Source organism: Halichoeres trimaculatus, unplaced genomic scaffold (genome assembly GCF_033239565.1).
Source record: "Halichoeres trimaculatus isolate MK-OKI-2021-1 unplaced genomic scaffold, fHalTri1.1 fHalTri1_scaffold_18, whole genome shotgun sequence".
Taxonomy (NCBI): Eukaryota; Metazoa; Chordata; class Actinopteri; order Labriformes; family Labridae; genus Halichoeres; species Halichoeres trimaculatus.
Window position 1 is genome coordinate 16,844,215 of NW_027437196.1, and position 22,676 is coordinate 16,866,890.

Consider the following 22,676-nt stretch of genomic DNA (forward strand, 5'->3'; position numbering starts at 1 on the left):
AAAGAAAAGGATAGTTTAATGACGGTGCTCGTTTTTTCCCCACTAACAATAACGCGCTTCATCAAAAACACCTTACTCACCTTTGTCACTGCTCCCACTTTCTGTTTCCTTCTTCAGCAAAAAAAAACAACAACAAAAAAACAAACAAAAAAAAACAAACAAACAAAACAAAAAACTCGTGATGTAAAATTCCGACAACATTGATAGAGCAGAGAAAAGCAAGTTGAACGACTGGAATAAACAGTCCAGAGACCTGGAGTTAAGCAGAACAAGTGCTTTAATTGTTTTGAGTGAACGCTTATGGAATGGAGTGTATTATTATTATTATCATCATCATCATTAAATGTGAAGACCAATACACATACATCAACATTTTGGCCTCTCTGCCACTGAAAGGAAACTTTCATCAACCATTGTCAGACAGCAATGAACAAACACACACTCATACACTCTCAAACACACACACTCACAGAGTAATGCTCTAACTGATGCATAAGTCTTTCAGAAGTGTCTAAAAGTACTCTGGGCTGTTGTGAGGCCAAAACTTTGTTGCAGGAGTGGATGTTTTTCCTAGCCTGGGTTTAGACTCATTTTTACATGCAGTTAGTCCATTTCATTTTGTTCTTTGCAACAGAAATTTGTAGATTTGCAATTTTAAAGCCAAAGGTTTTTTTTTTTCCATCCCTGCAGATTTTGCCTGGCCTCTGGTTATTTATTTTTTTGCATCAATGCTCAATCTTTCCCTTAACACTTGAAAAACCAAACAAACTTTTCACAGGTTCACATATCAGCGATGCATACCTCGCTCCATCTTCCCCAGAAAACCCAAACAAAATACATAGACTTCAAACAAACAGACACATTTACACAGTACACAATGTTCTTCGAGCTCATGTGGGGTAGTTCTGACTGCTCAAAGATGCTTTTGGCAAGTTAAGGTCGGCCGTGTTCATGACAGGTCTCAAAAGCAAAGACTAATTGGTCTGAAGGTTCAGCTGCAGGGTGTGTGTTATTTTGTCATTCATTTGCATCTGTTAAAGTCTGGCATCATTAAGAGACCCAGAGTTAATTTTCCCAAAACAAAACACAGGAAAGCTCTTTCTCCCAGCATGCACTGCTCTGTTTTCTACTTGTTTATGTGTGAGCCTCCAGGGCCTAACAGAGCAGAGCAGACAGGGAGATATTTTCTGTATGACACAATCTATGTACAGGTTGAGCGACAACAGAAACAAAACATCCAATTAATAGTGAGTAACACAGAAATATCAAAGAACCACTGACTCAGGATGATCTATCAGCTGAAAACCTCCCTGATAACACACAGGCAAAACAAAGATGGACATTAAAGTTTCTGTACATCGAAGAGTGAAATCTTGGACGAAAGCTTCGAAATAAAATCACATTCCTGAAAATAAGACTGTGCCCTTGGGAGGTGGTTTCTTGGATGAAGATGCTGACAGACTCCTGAGGTGAGGGGGGGGAAGTACATCGAAACACAATCATAACACACACTCCACTATCCACTGAAACACACACACACGTACGTTCTTTATAAAGGCAGGACCAGCGTGAAGGAACACAGGGTTAATATCAGCAGACAAACCTCGCTCGGAGTAAACAGAAGAAGAAAACGCCTGCGCACACTGAATAGTCAGATTTATGGGTTTTGCAGACAGAGTTGAAGCTCTTCCACCATATTTAAATTTAAGACAGCTGTTTAATGTTTGTCTATTTAAACACAATCATTAGAAATGGTTTACTCTACTGTAGGAGCTATTTAAATAGAGTGGAAGCAGCTGGGGCGTTGAACACAACGTTGGAAACAATGCATGTCAAAGTAAACACCCTATTATTAAAATAACCTTTTACCTTTGTTTAAAAAAAGATTACAAAATATAAAATTAAATAATTTTGGAGTATAAAGGCACACATCTTGCACAGTGTATACAATGAAAACAGTTATTTAAAGCATGGTAGGGACTAGTTTACGGCAAACAGCTAACAAAGTGGTTAAAGTGTGGGGACACAAAGAGAACCTGACGACACAGACGACAGAGGGAAAAGGAAACTTAGTCCTGTGACATGCAGTTTTTTTTTTTCAACTTTTTCTTTTAGGTACATCGATAATAAGCACTGTATAAATTCAAGCAGTATCATTCTTCATTTTCCACAGCATCAGTCATTCCAAAGGGTGGCTCCTTTTTTTAAATACGACTATATCTCATGAGTAAAATCCAATGTAAAAATATAAATGTGAATATAATCTATGATTTGAAACAAACACATCATGATGGAAGCTTTTTGCATGGGTTCGAATAGCCAACGAGGACGACTTTACTTGTTTTAGTTGGTTATCCAGAAAGTGATACACAACATCACACGCACAACGTTTCTCACTTACATACAAGTATATTGCATTTCCCTTGTTAAGACCATGTCGACTAATTGGGATCGTATTCGTAACATTTGGTTCCTTTCCTCTTGTGCAAAATATACAAAAAGAAAAACAAAGAAAAAAATATTACCACATCGATACATAAAACCGCCAAATTCACACAGATAAACCACCTTTAAAAAAGTCAAACACAACGACACAAAGGATGAAGAAGTGACTCACAGCGGAGGTTAGAGAAGAGCTTGATGGTGTTAATGAGTTAACAACATGTAGCTTTTCTTCCCCACCTCCCTCCTCCCCTCTTTTCTTTCTTCCCCCTCTTTATGAACACTGACACACACGTTGCTCGCCTGTTGGGTGTGTGCTGGTACGATGCTGGAGGTAAACAGTCCTCTGCCCTGAACGCACAGTCACACTGCTGCCTTCTCTCACAACCCAGCTCCACTACAACACCACAGAGTGATTCTCAGAGAAGGGTGAAGAAGTTAGTTTACAAAAAGCTCTGTGAACAGAACTCACCAACTCCCCCCTCAAATATTGCAGAAACTCCCTGACATCCTCGAATTGAGAAGCACCCATAGGTGAGATGTAGTGGAGGGGTTTGAGTTGAGGCCTTTCCTCTTCGTTGCAGCGCATGTAACAGAACAAGAGCCTCTAACTCTACTGACAAATAAAAGTGCAACGTTTTGATTTCACTCATAAGGTGCTGATGGCAACAGAAAAACAAGGGCTGCTGATGTTTCGCCCGTTTTACGAAGATATAACAAGGAGTGACTTCACTCTAAATCACTACAACCACACAGGACTTCTGGGTAATTCTCTGCCACAGAAACAAAAAACAACCAAACAATGCCCAACATGTTCAGAGTTGATACAAGTACACTGACAACCACTGAGGTGCAACTAGAGCTGGAAACGAGCGTTATAGTTTACTGCGACAAGTGAACTCAGCACAGAGGATAACCCAGAAGCTTGATTCAGTAACTACAGGGAGGATCAGGAGGGGCCTGGAAGGCGTCTAAAGGTTGAGTGATTGAGGGGGAGTCTAATGTGGAGTTTGGTTTGGCTTTGTACTCGTGGAGCATTGGAGCAGGGATCTGGCAGTTGGCCTATTGGAAGACTGCTTCCTACTTCCTGAAATGAAGCGATTGCATTAGGCGAGGCTCAGCACCAACTTCCTCATAAGGTCACGCTCTTTTTAAATTTTTTTTAAGAGGAACCTCATTTTGTGCTGTAATCTGATCTGTGCACCCTCCCCTTACTTCCCCCAAACGTCTAAACCTGCACAAGTACAAACAAAAATAAAATCAACGCAGGGTGCTGGATGTTGGATTAGAGGCAATAAAAAAAGCCGCATTCCCACATAAACAACGAAACAGACAAAAACAAATGATGTAAAAAAAAAAGAAAAAAAAGTAATGACTTGGACACTTGCTTGTAACACCCTTATCATCCAAAGTAACACATGAACTCAACAGAGGAGAGGTTAAATGTAAACGAATGATGGGTTTTTGTTTAGCTGCAGAGCTTGGCACCCCAACGGAAGAAGGAGTGACAAACAGGGAGGAGGGAAGAGGGGGGAGTGACACAAAGCCATCACAGCACCTTAATAATTCAGCCTCTTAATGGCTTTTCTCTCCGTCACTCCTCTCCTCAACCCGCTCCCTGCTCGCCCTCCTCTTTCCCATGTGCCCCTGTGCCTCCTGTCGCTCCTGGAGGCTATGACAGGATAGTGGTGATGAAATCGTAAAACCTCTTGGAGTACTGCTCAGGGTTCACCGTGGAGATCTCTGCTCCGGCCTGTGAAGGGACAAACAGATGATCGTAACTTGTAATCTGTCAACGACTTTAATTTATCTGAATCTCTGTCGTATGCAGCTACTGACCCCGTGTTTGACAGTCTTGGCGGCGTGGGCAGCTTTCTTCTTGGCATCGTAGTGCTGCAGGATGTCGATGACAGCCATGAAGTACACCTCCTTCCTGGGAGCGCCTGTGGTTAAAACAAACAAACCCTGAATGAAGACAAAATCTACATCCCACAAAAACAGATCCTGATCAATATTCAGATTTATTACTAGACTTTCTTACGAGGCACCCAGCTGTGTAAAATACTTGAATCTGATTGGTCAAAGCCTGAATAAAATTGTAAATTATTCTTGCTGACAAAGGAAACACCATCACACAAAGTCTTCAAATCAATTTTTGGAAAAGAGTTCAGGCACATTCCATCTCTCCCTGCTGGTCCTAATCATGGGCTGTAATTTTAGTAATTTTAGTTAATTTTTTTTTGTCTTTAGCATTTTAAAGTGACAGTTTGCAGGATTTTCCTAAAAACAAAAAAAACAAAAACTTTTTTTTTATATGAATGGTGCCTTTTAGGAAAACCCCCTCCTGAATGTTGTTTACTCACAAGTAACGAAAATTCAGCCAACCCTACTTTTGTATTTATAGTAGGGATGTCCCGATCCGATCACGTGATCGGATCGGGACTTTCCTTGGTCGGGGGAGACAGAATCGGAAAAAGCCTGGGGCCTCAGTTCTTGTTTTTAATTAAAATGTGTATAATAGAACATCATCATTCATTTTAGAATATACCTTTATTTGTCATTATAACAAGTACAACGATATTGCAAACAAGAAGTTGCAACATTATTGTCACACACATACAAGGTAAGCTTGTGGTGCACCACTGAGAAGCTTTATTTTTTATTTTGTTGATCCAACGTTGCACTAAGTGGAGAAAAAAAGCTATATCAATGTTGGCTAGAATGATACCTTTATTTAAATAAAATAAAAAAAACTCAAAGGACAACTTGTAGGAGTTTATTTCTTTTCTTTTTTCCTAATGCATTGCTGAAAGATCGGATCGGGAAATATCGGGATCGGCAAATACTCAAAATAAAAAAATTGGAATCAGATCAGGAGCAAAAAAAGGTGATAGGGACATCCCTAATTTATAGTACAAAAAAATATGGATATTTTTGATATTATGAGTGAAAACAGGTAACAGGAAAGTTTTCATTTGTAGTTATCCACAAGATAAAGTACAGAGGAGGAAGATGCAGAAGTTAACGAGGGTTGAAGGACTTTGACCAAACTGATGAAAACAAACAAAAAAACCCAACAAGCACAAACAGCTACATGGAAAAGTCTGTGGTAGTGTTTCAGGACTGATAGCGTGAGAAGAAATGATCAAAATGCTAAAATATTTCAATAGGGAGAGAGATTTCCCTTCTATTTCCTGCATTTGTTAAAATCGTTGAAAAATTCTGATTGTAAGAGTTCACTGTGAAAGGAAATGTGAAGTTCAGTGCTGATTCAAACTACTGTCTGAGGGGTTTGTGGTCATTTTCTATCAGACATTTTCATGCACCATGTTGATTGTTATTTAGATTTATGCAAACTGTAAATTAAAGTCACATGAGAAAAAAGTGTAACTCCATTTAAAGCCTTTAAATTCCAAAGGAAAAACTCGAAACGAACTCTGGCAAACAGAGAAACTAGGAGTAAAATTCAGCAGCAGAGACGTTGACTGAACTGGCAGTCTCCAGCAGGGGGAGCTCTAACTTCTCTACTTGTTATCGGGCAGATGGACAGGGCTCTCTCACTGGGGTTGTTGTTCAGATGTATCAGAAGCCTGAAAACATGAAAGTAGTTACTGACTCTCATTGCTTTTGATGGCGTAGACGTCGATGCTGGGGTCGAACTCTCCGGGTGACAGAGGCTTGGTGCTGTCCAGGGTGTTACTGGGACTGTCAGGAGGCGTTCCAATGCCCCCTCCGTCGCTCTCTCCCTCCTCCTCAGCCTCGTTGTCCTCACTCTCCACCTCTTCCTGCTCGGCCCGCTCCACATCGTGGATTCCCACCAGCAGGCTGTAGTCCATGAGCTTCAGCTGGGCCAGGAACTGAAGAAGAAACTTAGAGTTAAGAAGAAAATTTCACAGAGGGGCTGAGAGAGGTGTTCGGGAACACTTCAACACCAACCTCCACATCTTTCCTGAGCTTCTCCAGGAACATTTTCTTGTTTTCGTCATCTATGTAGATCTTCTGCCCGTCGTTGATGAAGTCGTTATCCTTGTAAGTAGGCAGCTCCTTGGCCTGTCCATTTGCATCAGAGATTAGCCATCCAAATACACAACAGTGGAAAACAACATTCAGACTGTTCGGCCCTGAGAGGCAGAACACCTGGGCAAAAACGTGACACAATCCTGGTGCTCAAAATCAGGGGTGAATTTTTGTTTCTGGAAAAAAAAAATCTATCCACTCCACAAAGTTTGCTCAAAATCTTTGAGAAATTTGAGAAATGATAAATCATTTTCTGTGACACCAGCATCATTGTTTTTCATCCTTTTTCCCCAGAGTACAGCGATCATTTCAGGCATCATAGATCATACAGGATTAAGACAGCACATACAGTAGCTGTCTTACCGGGTATTTCAAAATGCATGATGATAAAGATTACTGCTAATCTTAAAATTAGTCACATCCAAAGCGAGTTTACACGGAACTGCCTGACAAGACAATCCTGCATGTTGAAATACCAAAAATGAGGCTGTGAGCCTGTGGTTTGTTAGATAAGCCTGTCGGATGCAGCCAAATGCAGCATATACGAGTTGGAAAATGAGTTGGCTAACAAAGTACAGGCAGTCTGTCCAAACCAAGGCTGGCCTCCCTCCAAGCTAAATGCTCTGACTGTGTACAACAGTACATGCAGCATGCTCACGGCAGGGTACAGGTCCATCTGATGCACCAAATTGAATATTTTGATTATGGTTACTGTCTGCGTCTCAGTACCGTGAAACACAGGAGAACTTTGACTTCTGAATGCATCTGATAGAGCCGTACGCTTTGTGACGGGAAAAAAAAGGCCACCTAAATCATAGTGACACCGGGTTGGTCTCCGAAAAGCATCAGTTTGTCAACAGTTTGAAAAAATCCTCCATTACGTTACAGAGGAAATGATTTCATGTCGCTTGCTTCTCAAAAACCACACTGGTGTTTGTGTTTACACTTTCTGAATCTTTATCAAGGTAGTGTGCTCCATCTTGTAAATATTCAAGCAGAATGAAGGAGTTTCCTATTTAAGGGCCTATCTATGGGATGACTTCTCCTCTCAGCCTGCAGGGGGAAGGGCTGCTGTGTGAGTAGGAACTAGTTTGAGTCACTGAGGAAGAGGAAGAGAGCAGGAAATGTGGTAACAGAGCAGCAGAAGTAGTTTAGCCACTACAGAGTTTCTATGGCAGCAGGAGAAGAGCAGCAACACAACAGCACTCTATGGCATTAGAATGAGCTTACACAACACACACACACACACACATACACACATACATTGACACACATTTAACATCTTTACGCAGAAGAAGACAGGATACATATCACACAGTAGGACTTTTTACCACACATATAAACAGACATGGACCTCAGGTTTAATAAATATGGGATGTACTGTCAGACTGAGAACAGATGCAACATAAAAAGTAAATGAGGACGACATAAGACTGACTGCAAGGAGTGAACGCAACCTGGAAACATTTAACAGGCCTGTTGAAACAAAAGACGCCTCGACGCTTCCACTCATCCATCTTTTTTTTGCTTTCATTATCAAAAGTCTTTCATTGCCATGCCACACATCTTCAGTCGCTGCCTCTTGTGTGTTATCAGAGTCATGCATTGTGCGCTGTCAATCATCGAGACTGGATTTTCTCTTCTACAGTGACAGAAGTGAAACGTGTCTGAATCATCATGTGCACTGCACTGAGGCTGCGGAGGAACAGGCAGATATCAGAAACAGGGAGAGGGAGTTTTCCATGAGCCCTGTAAATCTGTGTGACAGGTGAATTCCTCCAATAAGCCTCAAAAAGAATTTTTTCAGACTCTATCTGCTGGTTGGAAAATGGATTGAGGCCTCAGATATCACAAAGGTTTAGAAAGCTGTATGTTTCTGTTTGATGCAGATGTGCCAACAAATTTTATGTTCTTAGACCTCTGTTTGCAATCCTACTGAATATTTCAGGTGAAATTGTCCTCCAAACTAGTAGATGTAGAAATGATACGGGGCACAGCAGCTGCGTTATGAGGAACTATTTTTTGTCTTCGAAACGGCACGCAATGTTTCTGCAGGACTGGAAACAATCTCAAAGCTGAGAAACGAAGGTGCCAAAAATACTGAATGTTCCTTTCATGCTAATTTTCTCAGAAGTCTGAGGCTATTAAAAATAACTGACCTTTGATAAAATCACTGGCACATACTAAACAGTCATGTAAACACGGACAAAAATAAAGTCCCTCACATCTCTTTTTCAACGGTATCTGCTCATCCTCTGCCAAACGGATTTGATTTCAGAAGAGAAAGGCTGCAGCAGAATGCTGGACAAGCAGCCAGGAAATCTCATCCTTTAAGGGACAGATTCTCTTTATCATACAACCCCAATTCCAACTCAATGCCAATCAGCCTTACGCTACTTTATCCTTTACTCTTTTGTAGTCCCTGTCCCACATTGTTAAAAATGTGCTGTTGTCATCAATTTAAATATGAATTATCTCATGTTTTCATGCTACAATACAACAAAAATGCCAATAATTTCAACAATTGATTTGTACTCACATGATTTCCAGTTAAAGAGTTGAAATGAATTTTTAAAAGATTTTAAAAAACGTATTCAGAGTTGCAATTGTAGAATATTTATTCACTGAATAAACTCTGTTTACCTCGCCAAAGAGTTTCTCATCTGATCTCGAAGCTTCTCTCTTTCCTGCGGCGCATAATTACATGTTGTGTAACTCACTATTTAGTTGCAGGCTTGAACTTGGAATAATTTACCCATTTTTTCCTCTGAAACAAATCATCTCTCCAGGTCTGAAAAAATGTGGCTGATTTTTCTATTTTTGGACCAGGCGGTATTTCTTTCCCATTCCATCACAATAGTCTTCTTGCTCTTCACATATGTCGGTGCCGTTTAGTGAATTGTGGGAACAATCTAGCTTGTATCTGCCCGACAGTTTGAGTTGTAGGTGACTGTAAATGAATGAAACGTGTGTAAATATGGCCTTAAAATGTAAATCAGCTTGAAAAAGACGGAGAAACGGCCGAAAATAAGTGTAAATAAATAAAAGTAGAAGAAGAAATTAAGATTGGTTTGATAGATCATGCCTGGTATATGAGCCCTGGTTCTCTTACATCTCTTACGTGTTTCATGGCGCAGTAAAAGCGCGTGGCAATCCGCAGTGTTTGCAGCCTTTGCTGAACGTTACCAGATTTGGGCCGCGGGGGCGCATCCTCTGGTGGGGGCGGCTGCTAGAAAAAGGGGGAGCGAGGAGGGGAGGGGGAAAGGAGGGGTGGTAGGGGTGGAGGATAGGAGAGAAGAAAGGAGAGAGGAAGGGAGGAAGGAAGTTGAAAGTAAAGGCAAAGCGTTTCAAATGTTACAGAATACAGTTGTTATTTCAAATAGGAGGAGGGCTGGAGAGGGCAGCAACGCGAAAGCTCAGTATGAGCAGTCTGTAGGTCCTGGTGCTTTCCACGGCTGAGTCCACAAAGTGTTAGCAGTCTACAACACTTTCATTCATGAACTATGTCAGTGATTGTTGACAGTTTTGCACTGTTTGTATAAATAGGATTTTTTTTAAATCCTTCCTGAATAATACTCATACTTGTTTTCAAGAGCTGTGTTCTAGCTTTGTTTAAATCTGTCTGACCTTCATTAGAACTGTTTCCTCGTGTAAACAGTTGGCAGGGAACGCAAGCAGCTGAACTATGCTACGGAGAGCAAGGAAACTACTGTAATCTACAAATCTTGGTTCTGCCACACATCTATTCAAGCGCTGTACTTTCTATGAGGGCATACAACTACTGGATCGAGCCTCACACTCAGTCACACTGACACATCAAAGCCATGTGTCCCACCAGAGTAGCCAGCTGGAGCCGACCAAGAAAAGCATAAACAGTAACAATGATAAAGTCTACAGCAGGTGAGAACTGAGTACAGATCCACTGGAGACCAAAATAATTCAACAAACCAGAAACCAATCCATCCAATAATACTCAGATATAACCTTTATACTTCCCAGAGAGGATTAACAAAACCTTCAGCGTTTGCTAACTACAGGGTCAGCGACCTTTTTTTTTTTTAACTCCACCACCAGTTGATTGGCCAGAAAGAGACCAACTTAGTCTTGGGCTCTTTTCACAGTAGTTTAAGGAAACATACATGTTAGAGTTCACCTCACATCCACTCAGCAAAATGCTGTACATACACTTATTCTGGAGAGCTGCTAAAACCCTGCAAAATGTATTTCATGGAGGAAATCATATAAAATTAATACATGTCATATGTGGGAAGAACAGAAGATGTACTCAACGTAAAACAGGATGTGGCCGGTGTTCACACAGATCGATATGTGTGAGAAAATTAAACTTCAAGGAAGATGCAGAGAAACATTTGATACCATGCAGACGCATGCAGAGAAGGGACAGTCATGCAGTCAGGAGGAAACCTTGCCGTGCTTGATGTTTGTGTGTGTGTGTGAAGCAGATTTTTACACATACACACCTTTTGAATGTTTATAATACTTTAAATCCACATTATGCACCTTCTGTAACATTTTACTGACAGCTGCAGGACGTCACTTCTGCTGTAACAGCAGAAGGATGTTTTTAAAAGAAACGCATGAATTTACAGCCGTTGAGCCTTTGAAGTGGGTTACTGCTGGTTCATCTAAGCATGTCTGTGAGTGAGTGTGTGTTTCAAGTTGAGAAAACAGCGTGACTCATGTTGGGTCCTTTCCTTTAATAGTCGAGTCTTATTTCTCACTGAGACCTGCCGGAAGATGGGTCTGAATGTGAAAATCCTGATTGGCTTCATGACTAGTTTCAAAGAAGGTTTCCTGTGTTAGATTTATTCAGGAGCATATAAAAAACTACCCAGGGACTGAAAATCACTCTTTGATAATGTACACATTATGAAATGGTAGAAATGCCATATAATCAAGTCTTCATCCATGTGGGCCTTGTAAAATTTGAGCCTGATGCTTCTCAGTCTCTTCTGTCAGACTGAAAATGGAGTCTCTCTCTTAACACACACAGCTGAGCTGCGGACAAAAAGAGGTCACACAGTAGGCTCACGTGTGTGTTAAATCCTCTGCTGCTTTTTTTTCCTCCACCCATCTGTTTTAACCCTAATAACGTTTTGTTTCTTCTTCCATTTACAGGAAGCTATATATAGTTTGGGGATTCCCTGAAGCCTCCCATGCCTCACTGCATGGTGCCCCGCCACTAAGCTCCTGTAAAACCCATGGAAAGTTCAAACCCTGCAGGGTCAGGACTGCGACACACTCGCTCTCTGTTTCACGGTCAGACAAACCTTGGAGCAACGTGTGGAGACAAGCAATGAATGAAAATCACTTCGGACAACCGTCCTCTTCTGATACTGCTGAGCTGACAGGTCGAACCAATGGTGCTCTAAAGTCACTGTGTTCACGGACGCTGTCAGCGATTTCCATCACTTACAGGTCAAAGCCTCCTGTCTACAAAAGATGACATGTTAATGTTTAGATGATCTGTTTTACTCATTAAGCCTCAAAAGTGGAAGATTAAACCATCAGGTCTCTTTGCAACATCAGCGACACTCTTCATGTATGACAGGTGACTCTGTCCGAGCAGCCAAGAAATTAAAAAACAGCCAGACTCACATGAGCAGCAACACTTCCAGCACCAAACCATACTGACACCACAACAGCCAGCCAGACACACAGCTGTACACAAAACACATCAAACAAAGGACTTCTTGAAACCATGAAACACACATCGGATTGAATAAAACTCAGAACCACACACACACATACACACAGCTCCCAATCTTTCACACACAGACAGCAAGCAGGGGGATTCATGGAACAGCAGAAGCGAGGTTAGAGGGGATGAAGCAAATTAAAGAGACACAAAAGGCGTGCAGGGGCAGGGAAGGGAATGGGGTGATGAAGTAGGTGCTAACTGAAGGAGATGGATGTGTTTCTGTCATCCTCACCCAAAGGGAAAGAAAAGGAAGTCGTGTTTGTCGGGCATTTGAGGTGATGACAGTCTAAAAATGTTTGAAGCTTTCAGTTTAGGAAAACGCTGAAAATGAACACGTTCTCTCGTTATGTGACTGTCTGTAGGGCTTTCCACAGTTATCTAGTTTCTATGAGAACAATTCAAATATTTCAGGACATCAGAGTTAAAATAACTTTAAAGACATATAATGTTAAGTTTTTTTTCTCTCAGGAAAAGTTTGTGAGTTTCTCAACACTTTTAATAACCCTGTCTCTTAAATGAAACTGACACCAGCACTGAGACCTGAGCGGCGCGCTACAGAAGTGTCCATCTGTTCAATTCACACCAACCCTGACATCCACTGTCACACAACCAGCTGTCCTTTGAGAGATGCAGCTTTTAATGTGCTGAAGGGACGGCAGTGTGTTCAGGGGATAAAAATAGTGATTTAGAAAGCTATGTGAAGGGAGCACAACGACAAAGTATGTATCAAGTATGTCTCCTGGTTCAGTTGTTCTCTATGAACCAGGATATTTAGAGATGGGCTAATGCTCCACTTTTCTCTGCCCGTAAGAGTTAAAACAGTGCACAACCAGAAAAATGTGGTGCTGGTTGGATTGATTCATCAAGTTTACAGGATGCAGAAATTATTCTTCATATGCTTAAGGTGTCAATTGATTCTAAATGTTGTGTACTTTGATGCTACAGTTAAGTTAAATTGCATTCAAGTTGTTACACTCCTAGTTCATACAGTTTAAATTGTCACTATCACTGTCTCTTCACAGAAACGGTTGAGAAGCCCTGCCTGTGCTGAACTTTAAACGTGTGTAAGTAAGCGTAACAGCTGATCCTGGCTCATTAAAGGCGACTGTACCTTCTCCTTGTCGCTGGCCTCTCTTGCCACAGTGGAACCCTGAAGAAAAGAAAACAGATATCACTCTCCATTAACCCCTCTGATGCTAAGAAGCACTGAAAGTCTCCCTATGTGTGCTAATTCTAACAGATACTGATTGCATTTCTGCATGCCTGAACACAAGAGATCACCCTATTAGGCAGCAAGGTGCAGGGCTTAAAACAGCTTACAACCTGACAGATAATGCTGCTGAGTCAAACTTTTACCAACTTTGGAAATATTAAAAAATGATTGTTTTTATTATTGTACATGACATTTGCACCACAAACAAGCCTGTCTTCAGGATAAAAGTGTTAACAAGAGACTGAAGCAGTTTGTAGGTAGTATAAATCCCTTTCCCCCTCTTACCTTGAGATCATATTTTTTGTAGACAGAGAGGCGATGAGAGAAGACATTGCGTGTAACAATCATGTAGGTTTCATCTCCGTCCACGGTGAGCCGGTACATCCCCAGAAACTGAGGCAGCAGTGTGTTCCCGTGGCACTCAACAATGAACTACCAAAAGAGAGCAAGGCATATCAATTAAATGTCCTTTTTATAGACACCATGTATGTTAGCTGGCTCTCTTATAGAGGGAGAGCTCTGACGTGGTAAAGTATGTGCATATCTACAAACTGAGGCAATTTGAGCCAACCAATTCATCTTCGACTAATGAAAGCTTTGTGTTTAGATGTTTTTGTTAGACAGATATTGACACCTGGTGGTATTTCTTCAGAATATTGTGCATTTCAGCCACATCCTCGCTGCTGATGGTCTTGATGACGTAGCGTTTGTCACAGGAGGTGTGGAAGCGAGCCCCGCTGCGCCCTTGAGCCTCACTGTTCAACGGAGCGCTGCGTGTAAGAGAGTTCTGCAAACACACAGGAGAAGGACAGAGAGAAAAAACAGCAGTCAGTTAAATCAGGGTGTATGCATGAGGAGCTGATCAGCTATCTGCAATTTTCAAGATGAATGATGATCTTTAATCTGTTGTTATAGGGATAGTTCAGTTTTTTTAAAGTGGGGTTGTATGAGCTTTAACATGTGTTAAGGTAGAGAATCAAATCCAGTTGCTTGTATTTATGTCAAGATGCTTGGTTGGTTCTGCTCACCAACCACTCAGCGATCACAATAAAAGTCTTCATCTCCTGAGTGTTTGTCTCTCCAAATGTGTTTAGTCCCATGTTATTCTGACATCATAGTGGAAATTGCTGGTGTTGAAACTTAAGTTCTTGATTGGTACCCACAACACAGAACGCCTGCCCTCTACCTTTTTGTTGTGTGGCCGCCTCCCACTCCCCAGTCTAAACATGTGGGGCTCTGACCCCCACGCCTGCTGTCTGTCCAAACCTACACACAGACACAAACAGCTGCTGCCCAGACTTTGGAGCTCCAAAGTAACATGATCCAACTGCCCTGGCTCAATGCCTCATTCTCCAAGAATTCCTCCTGTCCTCTGGCCTTGGCTCTCTCTGCTCATCCACTCAGAGCATCTACTGATTGTATCACAAAGTGAGGAGCAACCTTTAAGTTCTCATGTTTAGATCTAAAATTGGATTCAGTCTTTTTCTTGAGGTTTACCAAACAGATTGGACCCTCAGAGGCCTCCTTACAGCTCAGGTCCTGGTGTTACATTAAAGTGGTGTGTGTCAGAGGCTGAAAATGTTTAAGAGGCCCTTTGCCCGAGGCTCTCTGTGATGAAAGCTTTAAAGTAACATCTTAATGTTTTTGTTTTAGTTAAGTCAGTTTTTCCAGGACGCATTCGTCATAATGTGGGGAAAAAGGTTAATCTGTTTGCACTTTAGTAACCCCCCCTTAACTTAATTTAAAAGAGCCAGTATTGCTCATTAAAATTAATGGTTACTGCTGTGTGTCATCAAAAGAGCAGGGCAGCAGCAGCTGCTGCTACCCGTCGGCTGCGGTGAGGATTATTACCAGTGTGATTAGAAATAATGCCAAAGGCTGGTTTTAAAGCAAGGACAAAGAGGAAAAAGTTAAACATCAGATAACCTTTCTGACAATGTGATTGGTGGCCTCATGGAGGAAAGTAGCTCAATGCTGAGAATGTCACAACATTCCTTTCACTGGCCAGTGTCTTAACACCCCCCACTGCCCACTCACTGCAGCCCGCCGAACCCTAATGTAAACATGCGAGAAGGACAGCTGCAGTGAGCTGGGACACATCGACCTCCAAATACTGCCAACTCATGGCCTGCCCTGGGATGAGGGATTTACAGAGGAAGGGTGGAAAATAAAGGAAGAGAAAGAGAGACAGAGAGGGCTGAAACAAAAGAAGGAAAAGAAAAAGAAAAGCTGAGCAACAGGAAACTTGTTGAAAAGTGTTGCATGGTTCAGTTTGCTCATGGAACCAGATGTTTATCAGGATTCAGGTGCATCTCGGGCAAATGTTTTACCTATAAATTAGCCAGCTCTCTACAGCGGCTGATGTTTTCTTAAGTGATAGTTTAACTTTTTAAAGGAGGCGCTAGAGACACACTGGATATTTGACCCAGACAGTGTGGTGCGATTTTACTTCTCATACCAAAAAATCCAGGTCATCAATGCCAAACCTCTCTCTGAGGTTTCGAAACACCAGGGGGCAGTACTCCTTGAACTTGAAATGACTGGGCATATTCTCCCTGTGGGTAGAGAAAATCAGAAAACACACACCCTCTATTAATCATAAATAACAAACAAATAAAAAACAAAACTGTGATGTATGTGAATAGAATAATTTAAAGTAGTTAAAAAGACCGTACTTGTTGAAGAGGTGGTTATCCACTTTGATCTTGGAATAGGCCTTGAAGTCGTCTGGCATGAGCATGATGGGAATCTGAACATGGCTTAACTCATTTATCTGTGTGGAGAAAAACAAAAGAAAGAAAAGATACTCAGTCATGAGGTTATGAACACAAAGCAGTAATAAGACGTACTATGTGAGCGTGGCTGTGACATTAAACGCAGCATTACAGATGCTGGATGAGAATCTTAACCGCTGAGGATGCAGGGAGGACGGATAGCTTGGAGGTGAATTGTCATTACCACTGGTAAACATCATGTGGGAATCACACTGAAAGCACAAAGTGTAAAATCCACAGAGCATTTCCTCCACTGGACATCACATCAGTTTTCTTTTAACATATCACCAATGGTGCTTGAAAATGTCAAACAGGATTTCTGCAGATTCTCAACAGAGCACCAGCTGTGAACCTCACATCTCACCTCGTGTGACCTTTTCACAATGCAATATTACCAGAGCCACTAAAGTGCAGCGTTGCAATGACTGGTGCAAAGATCAGCTTTCATATTATTTTACACGAATGATCTCGACTATAAACTGCTACTGAAAAGACAATCAGTTTCAAAGAAAGCAAACCTAAACACACATACAAAAAATAAACATAACTGTTTATGAATTACTAGGATATATTAGCACTGAAAAATGTTGTGGTGTGTTTTTTTTATTCACACCTTTACTTTTACACTTTGAAAAGCACAGCAGAAAACAAAGCTTCCTGCTCTAAATGTAATGCTGGAACGCCTGCTGTAGCAGGGCCCATAGTCCAAGCTGTTTGGCATTGGCAGAGAAGATTTGGCAAATTTTTCATGGGTGCAACCTGCATACCAGAGCATATGAGCGGAGTGGGCAAATTTTGAAAAGAGCGCAGAGCAGGGTTTCTTTTTTCAAGGGTTGAAAGAAGCCAGTTTTGCTCTGTTACTGCTCACTTCACAAGTCTGAAGTGTGTCCAAACCTGGCCCAGGATCAGAATCAGAATCAGTATGAGAAAATATTGTTTGGAGCAAGCATGGAGTGAAGAGGGATGCTATCGCTGACTGAAATTATGAAGTGCGTTACATATCGCTAAAGGTGGTTATGGAGAGGAATGCTCCTTATTTGAGGTCAAAAAAAAGAAAAAAATCTCTTCTTCAGTGACCATAAAGGTCAGCAGCAGTGACAGACAGGCAGGATGGACTTGAGTTCACGCACTTTGAAATTTATCTTCACCTTTGATGATTCAGAGTTGATCAAATCTTCAACCCGCCTGACTGAATATGTTTACCTATCCAATTCAAGGTTATAATAGTTTTGTATTTGTCATTATAGTTTAGTTTTAGTTAGTTTTGACATTTTATTTTCCATTGCAGTTTAGTTTTAATTAGTTTTAGAGCGGGCATTCTAGTTTTTATTTAGTTTTGATTTTTGCAACAAAGCTTAGTTTTAGTTTAGTTTTAGTTTTTCATACCTTATTAACCAGGTGCAGGATTCAAAAAGGTCAGAGTAAATATTTTGTCATACTGTTTATTTTCAAGTCCAACATAGTGCTCACTGCTCAGTCAATGATGATACTGAACTGTTGGCTGCTGCCTTAAACACAAGAAAATAATATAAACTTAATATAAAAATATAAACATAAATTATATAAATTAATAATGTTGACATTAGTTAAATAAAAATAATAAAAACATAAATTATATAAAACAATATAATATGAGTTTTAATAATTAGAAACTTGGACTCTGTAACAATAAAGTCAGACTCACATGAAATTAAACTATTACAGATGCTCTGATTCATTGCTCCACTACGTTTGGTCGCAGTACAGCGCACAGCCAGTCAGTGCTGTAAACAAGCTCGTCCCAGTACGTCACTGTGATGGTGCTGTACAGCGCTGACAACTGTCGAAAACTGTGGTAAAATTGGTTGGGAAAATGTGTCGGATTAATTTGAATACTAAAGGCTATTAACATTGTCAAAAACTAAAACTAAGGACATTGTGTCTTTAATTTTAGTTAGTTTCAGTTAGTTTTGTGAACACAAGATACAGTTTTAGTTTACTTATCGTTTTTGTTTTCTTTTCTAGCTTTTATTAGTTTGAGTTAACTGCAATGTATTCTAAATTTTAGTTTTCGTTTTTAGTTTCGTTTTAGTTAACTATTACAACCTTGATCCCATTATGATAGATTGAGATATTAGCACATAGCTATTAGTGGTACAACAACACAAAAAAACCCAGCAAACACAGTCTGAGGAAGTGATGTGGCTAATAATGGCTTTGTCAATGACGTACACCATGAAGAAAAATCATCTACAGAAATGAGAGAGATGAAAGCAGTGAGAAATTGTACCCACAGCACATTTGTTCACACTGAGCCCCTCGATCAGCACAACCTGCTGCAAATGTGTACATAAGCCAGAACAGCAACCAGTAACTTCCACAACTTGCTACACAAACACTTTTTATACAATGCATTTCTTTTATCTTCTGCGTCGACTTAAAGAACTAACTTCCACATGGAGTCTGAGAGAGCACAGAAACCATGACAGGCACCAGGAGGAAGTAGCAACACAGATCAGTAAGGCTAATATATGATTCAGGACAAGTGTTCGAGTCCCAGCTGTCGATCAATACTGGTTCTGACACTGGACCCCTGCTGTGTGAGCAGAGAACAGATTAGGTTTTTAGTTGTCTGATGACCCCTGATAGATCGAAGGATTACTGTGGGTGAAAGTGAAAAGTTGCAACAGCTGAAGGAGCATTCAGTGAGATAAAGACAAGATCAAGAGTTAGAGGAAGAGAATAGAATCGAGTTGAATGGATCACTTTTCTCACTGTGTCTAGTTACATTTCTCTCTATGCTCAAATCCCCTTTAAAATAAATCTGATCTAAGCTAAAATAGAGCTCAACATTCAACGTCACACTTTCTTTTTAGAAAAACAAACAACAATGTTAGACGGACAAATAAAGTCAGAGTAATGGAACCTGTGAGTGAGAGAACAGCTGCAGAGAAGAGTGAATAAGACGACAGAGGAGAAATATTCTTCCTTCAACTCTCTCTTTGTGCTTCATGAGTTTCATTTATCTGCAAATACCCAACAATGATTTTAACTGTTTACTCTTTAATGAACTTCATAAATTTGGGGATTTTAGGACAAAAAACGATTGCAGGAATTTCCACATACAGCCGGCCATGCATCACATTGCTGTAATACGTAGACCTGACATTTGTTATGACTCAGGCACAGCTTGACACAAATATGAGGTGTGTGTGTGTGAGTGTGTGTGAGTGTATTTGTATGTAAGTGTGTGAGCTTTCCGTCTAGTTGGCTGCAGGCAGGGGTGCTGGCAGCTAGCTTGAATCTATTAATAACCTGTCATCCCACCAGGCGCACTTGTAATGTAGGTGCACTGAATAAACTCAAACACTCCAACCGTGATTGACTACAACATTAATCATAGATCGTGTGTGTGTGCGTGTGTGTGTCCACAGTGTACTTTAAGCTTTAAACATTGCTCACAGCCAGGATTATGCAGCCATATAAGAGGTGGTGTCAGATCACAATTCCAGCAGCTGCCTTGGAGGAATATTTTTTTACCGCTGGGGATTGACTACAGCCCTGAGATACTGTGAGAGTATTACAACAGATGGTGTGGATAAAGGCTTTAGCATGACTGACTGACCCATAGAGGCATCTGGCATACTTCAGGTGGCCATAAATAAGTGTCCTTCTAAAATCCCACGTCCTAAAGATACCCATGACATTCATGCTGATGGTTTCGTAGTAGACTGAGATCAATGCAGCGCATGATTAAGACTTAAAGTTGGCTACGACCGGCTTAAGTCGAAGGACTGATTATGATTAGCAGGCTGACCTTAGAAGAGTATCTACTTGATCCAAGAGCCTCTCAAATTCATCTGTTTCTCTAGCCCGATGGCTGTATTTAGACCCAGAGTGCTTACACTGAGGACTGCTATATCTAAATGTATGAAGGTTAAATGCTCTAGACAGTGACTTCTACACCTCACATTAACTCCTGCCTGAGTGATCTGATCATTAGTGGACAGAGTAGATGTAAAAGCACCCAAGATGCATTGAGCTGATCACTCAGGCCACATTCAGAGGTGGTCTGGGACATATCTAAGAATATCCTAATCTCTGTGTCCACGACCTGATTTAACATATTATATTTTCAGATTTGAATCCTCCTCTGTGCATCCTGAAAATCTGCGTGCTTCAGTATTTTCTGGCTGTTGGTAACATATGCAAACATGCTCTGTGCGTTAGAGCAGGATGTGAATTATAAATGAACTAAATTTCACATTGATTCTGTGGTGAGCTTTATTCCTCGCCCAGGACCACACAATATCAGTCCCATACTGACCCAAAAAGCTAAATTAGCTATTGGTGAAAACAGCTGATCCATAGAACTGATCTGTAGGGCAGATCTATTCAACTCAATTCTCGTCGCTGACGTTTACAGCATCAATGTGCACCTATTATGTCATCAGGGCTGGCAGGTCTGTGCAGTTGAAGAGCTAATGAAGCATGGAGGAAGCCAATAGTAAAGACTCACACTTGTTACACTGACATCCTATGGCAGCTCTCGTTATGTTTCCAGAGGCAGCAGGAGAACAGCAAAATGTAACATGTAATCAAGAGTTTAAAGACTCATCATACCAAAGAATACGAGTTTAAGGAGGCGGTTAGGACTACATGGAAAAGCTAGTGTTTCTGGGATTAAGACTCAGTGTCCCATGAGCATCTGTACCCACTGTCATGAGGACGTGGCTCTTATCAAGGCGTGTTTTTGTTTTGAAGTAAATAAATGGAACAGATCTCCTTTTACACCACATTTCTTTATTCTAGACAACATTTTACTAGATACAAAGCAACAAAGTTATGTTTTTATTTGTAGATCACAGCTCTATTGTTTGAAACATTAATAACAAGCAAACTTTGTTAATTCAGTTTGTACCATAGTTAAGTACTGGCTATATTTACTGCTACTGACAGCCCAGTGCCCTGAGAGCAAAGTTATGGTCAATGAATCCTGGTAATGTCTTACCAGCGCTCATCTACCAACTCCAACCTCACTAGTTGTTGTCAAAGGGACTTCTGCATGCCGTAAATCAATCCTGTGCTGGATGACCTGACCAAGAAGCTGAGGAATAGCATTTGGAAATAACTTCCTTTGGCGCTGATAATCTTATTTTTAGTTGCGGATTATGATCAGGCATGAATCTTGAAGTGGGACTTTTCAAGAAGTCCTCACATGGACTTTAAGAGATTAAAACAGAAACCGAAGCAGTTAATATCATCAACAGCGTTGGAAAAATACGTGAAATCTCCATTGACAGTTTAAAGCAAGAAAAATAACCTAATATGCTCTTGAGTGTCTTGGATCAGCAACCACAGATCATGGATCAATTGAAAACAAGGGGCTTCAGTGCCTGCTTGAACACTTGGAGCCACGCATACCTTCACGTTAATACCTTGTTGACACTGCACTGCCTGGACTTCAGAACACTGACAGATGTGACAGTGATGAGCTTTATTACAGATATCTGGAGCTCTGTTGTTAGTAGGGATGGGTACCGAATTAGGTACTTTTGTAGGTACCGACTGAATTCAGTCGAAAGTACCGGGTACTGATTCACGTAAAATCAAAAGGTACCATGTTTAGGTACCTACATGCATCCTTGTGACTGTGAGGGACTGGGAGAGAAGGCGATTTTCCATGCTGGACATGAACAAAGCATTGCAAGTTTATATACTGAAGAACAAATATGTTAAATTGTAAATATATATATATATTTTATTATTAAACAAATTGATATTTTTTTACCACAAAAATGCAAAAAAGTACCGAAAATTGGTACCATTAAGTACCAGTACCGATTGCCAGGTACCGGGTATTAGTGCCGTATCGTTTCAAATGTGAAAGGTACCCATCCCTAGTTGTTAGCCTGATGTCACTTTAAAGTTCAACGGTTTGCTGGTTGTACAGAAGCTTCACACTACAGTAGTTGATACTGGAAGGAGGCAGGAATATGTCTGAAAGTGATTGAGAGATGCACGAGAAGTTCAACATGTCTAAAATGAGTGTGCCGAGGACACTAGAGGTTTCCTAAGGGGACTTGCAAACCTAATACTGAATTTGTTTTTCTCTTTGCATGAGGGTTAATTTTTGGGGCTTTGGAGGACAGGACAGTGGGGACGTTACTAATTTCCAAGTTGTTTGAACAAAACTTTCAAGTCCATCTCCACAGAGTCTACTCGTCAGAGGTGCTCTGTTCATGCTCCTGTGACTCAGAAGTGTTCCCCCACCCTTTTCCACAGAGGACATGGTGACTCCTTTTCCAAAGGATCTTGTGTCCAAGCCAACACACGTCAAACTTAGCAGAGATCTACCTGGAAACCGGACATCATGATTGCACAAGGTGTTGGCAAAAATTTCCCTGTTAAATTACGGGAGCTCTGGGGTTTTACCGGTTTTGGAAAACCTGGTGGATAAAGCAGGACATCATGTCTCTTTGTTGATTTTGTCCTGGTCATTTGAAGACATCCTGCGTCACCTGTTGTG

At 40.9% G+C, this 22,676-nt stretch overlaps 1 protein-coding gene across 5 annotated transcripts in view; it reads right to left on the bottom strand.

Annotated features, from left to right (window-relative positions):
• Nucleotides 1-277: 277 nt before the first annotated feature.
• pip4k2aa (phosphatidylinositol-5-phosphate 4-kinase, type II, alpha a) overlaps nt 278-22,676 on the bottom strand; it is a 39,046-nt gene continuing 16,647 nt past the window's right edge. Inside the window, exons 2-11 of one of the 5 annotated variants that reach the window (XM_074693286.1) lie at nt 16,070-16,167; nt 15,853-15,949; nt 14,029-14,181; nt 13,680-13,826; nt 13,293-13,331; nt 9,581-9,685; nt 6,379-6,492; nt 6,059-6,299; nt 4,282-4,385; nt 278-4,195 (exon numbers count right to left, since the gene is read on the bottom strand). In XM_074693286.1, coding sequence (XP_074549387.1) covers nt 4,115-4,195; nt 4,282-4,385; nt 6,059-6,299; nt 6,379-6,492; nt 9,581-9,685; nt 13,293-13,331; nt 13,680-13,826; nt 14,029-14,181; nt 15,853-15,949; nt 16,070-16,167 — 1,179 coding nt within the window. In that variant the 3' untranslated portion in view covers nt 278-4,114. Of the gene's footprint in view, nt 4,196-4,281; nt 4,386-6,058; nt 6,300-6,378; nt 6,493-9,571; nt 9,689-13,292; nt 13,332-13,679; nt 13,827-14,028; nt 14,182-15,852; nt 15,950-16,069; nt 16,168-22,676 lie in introns of all 5 variants that reach the window. The other 4 variants (XM_074693285.1, XM_074693284.1, XM_074693283.1 and 1 more) reach the window with 4 other exon arrangements.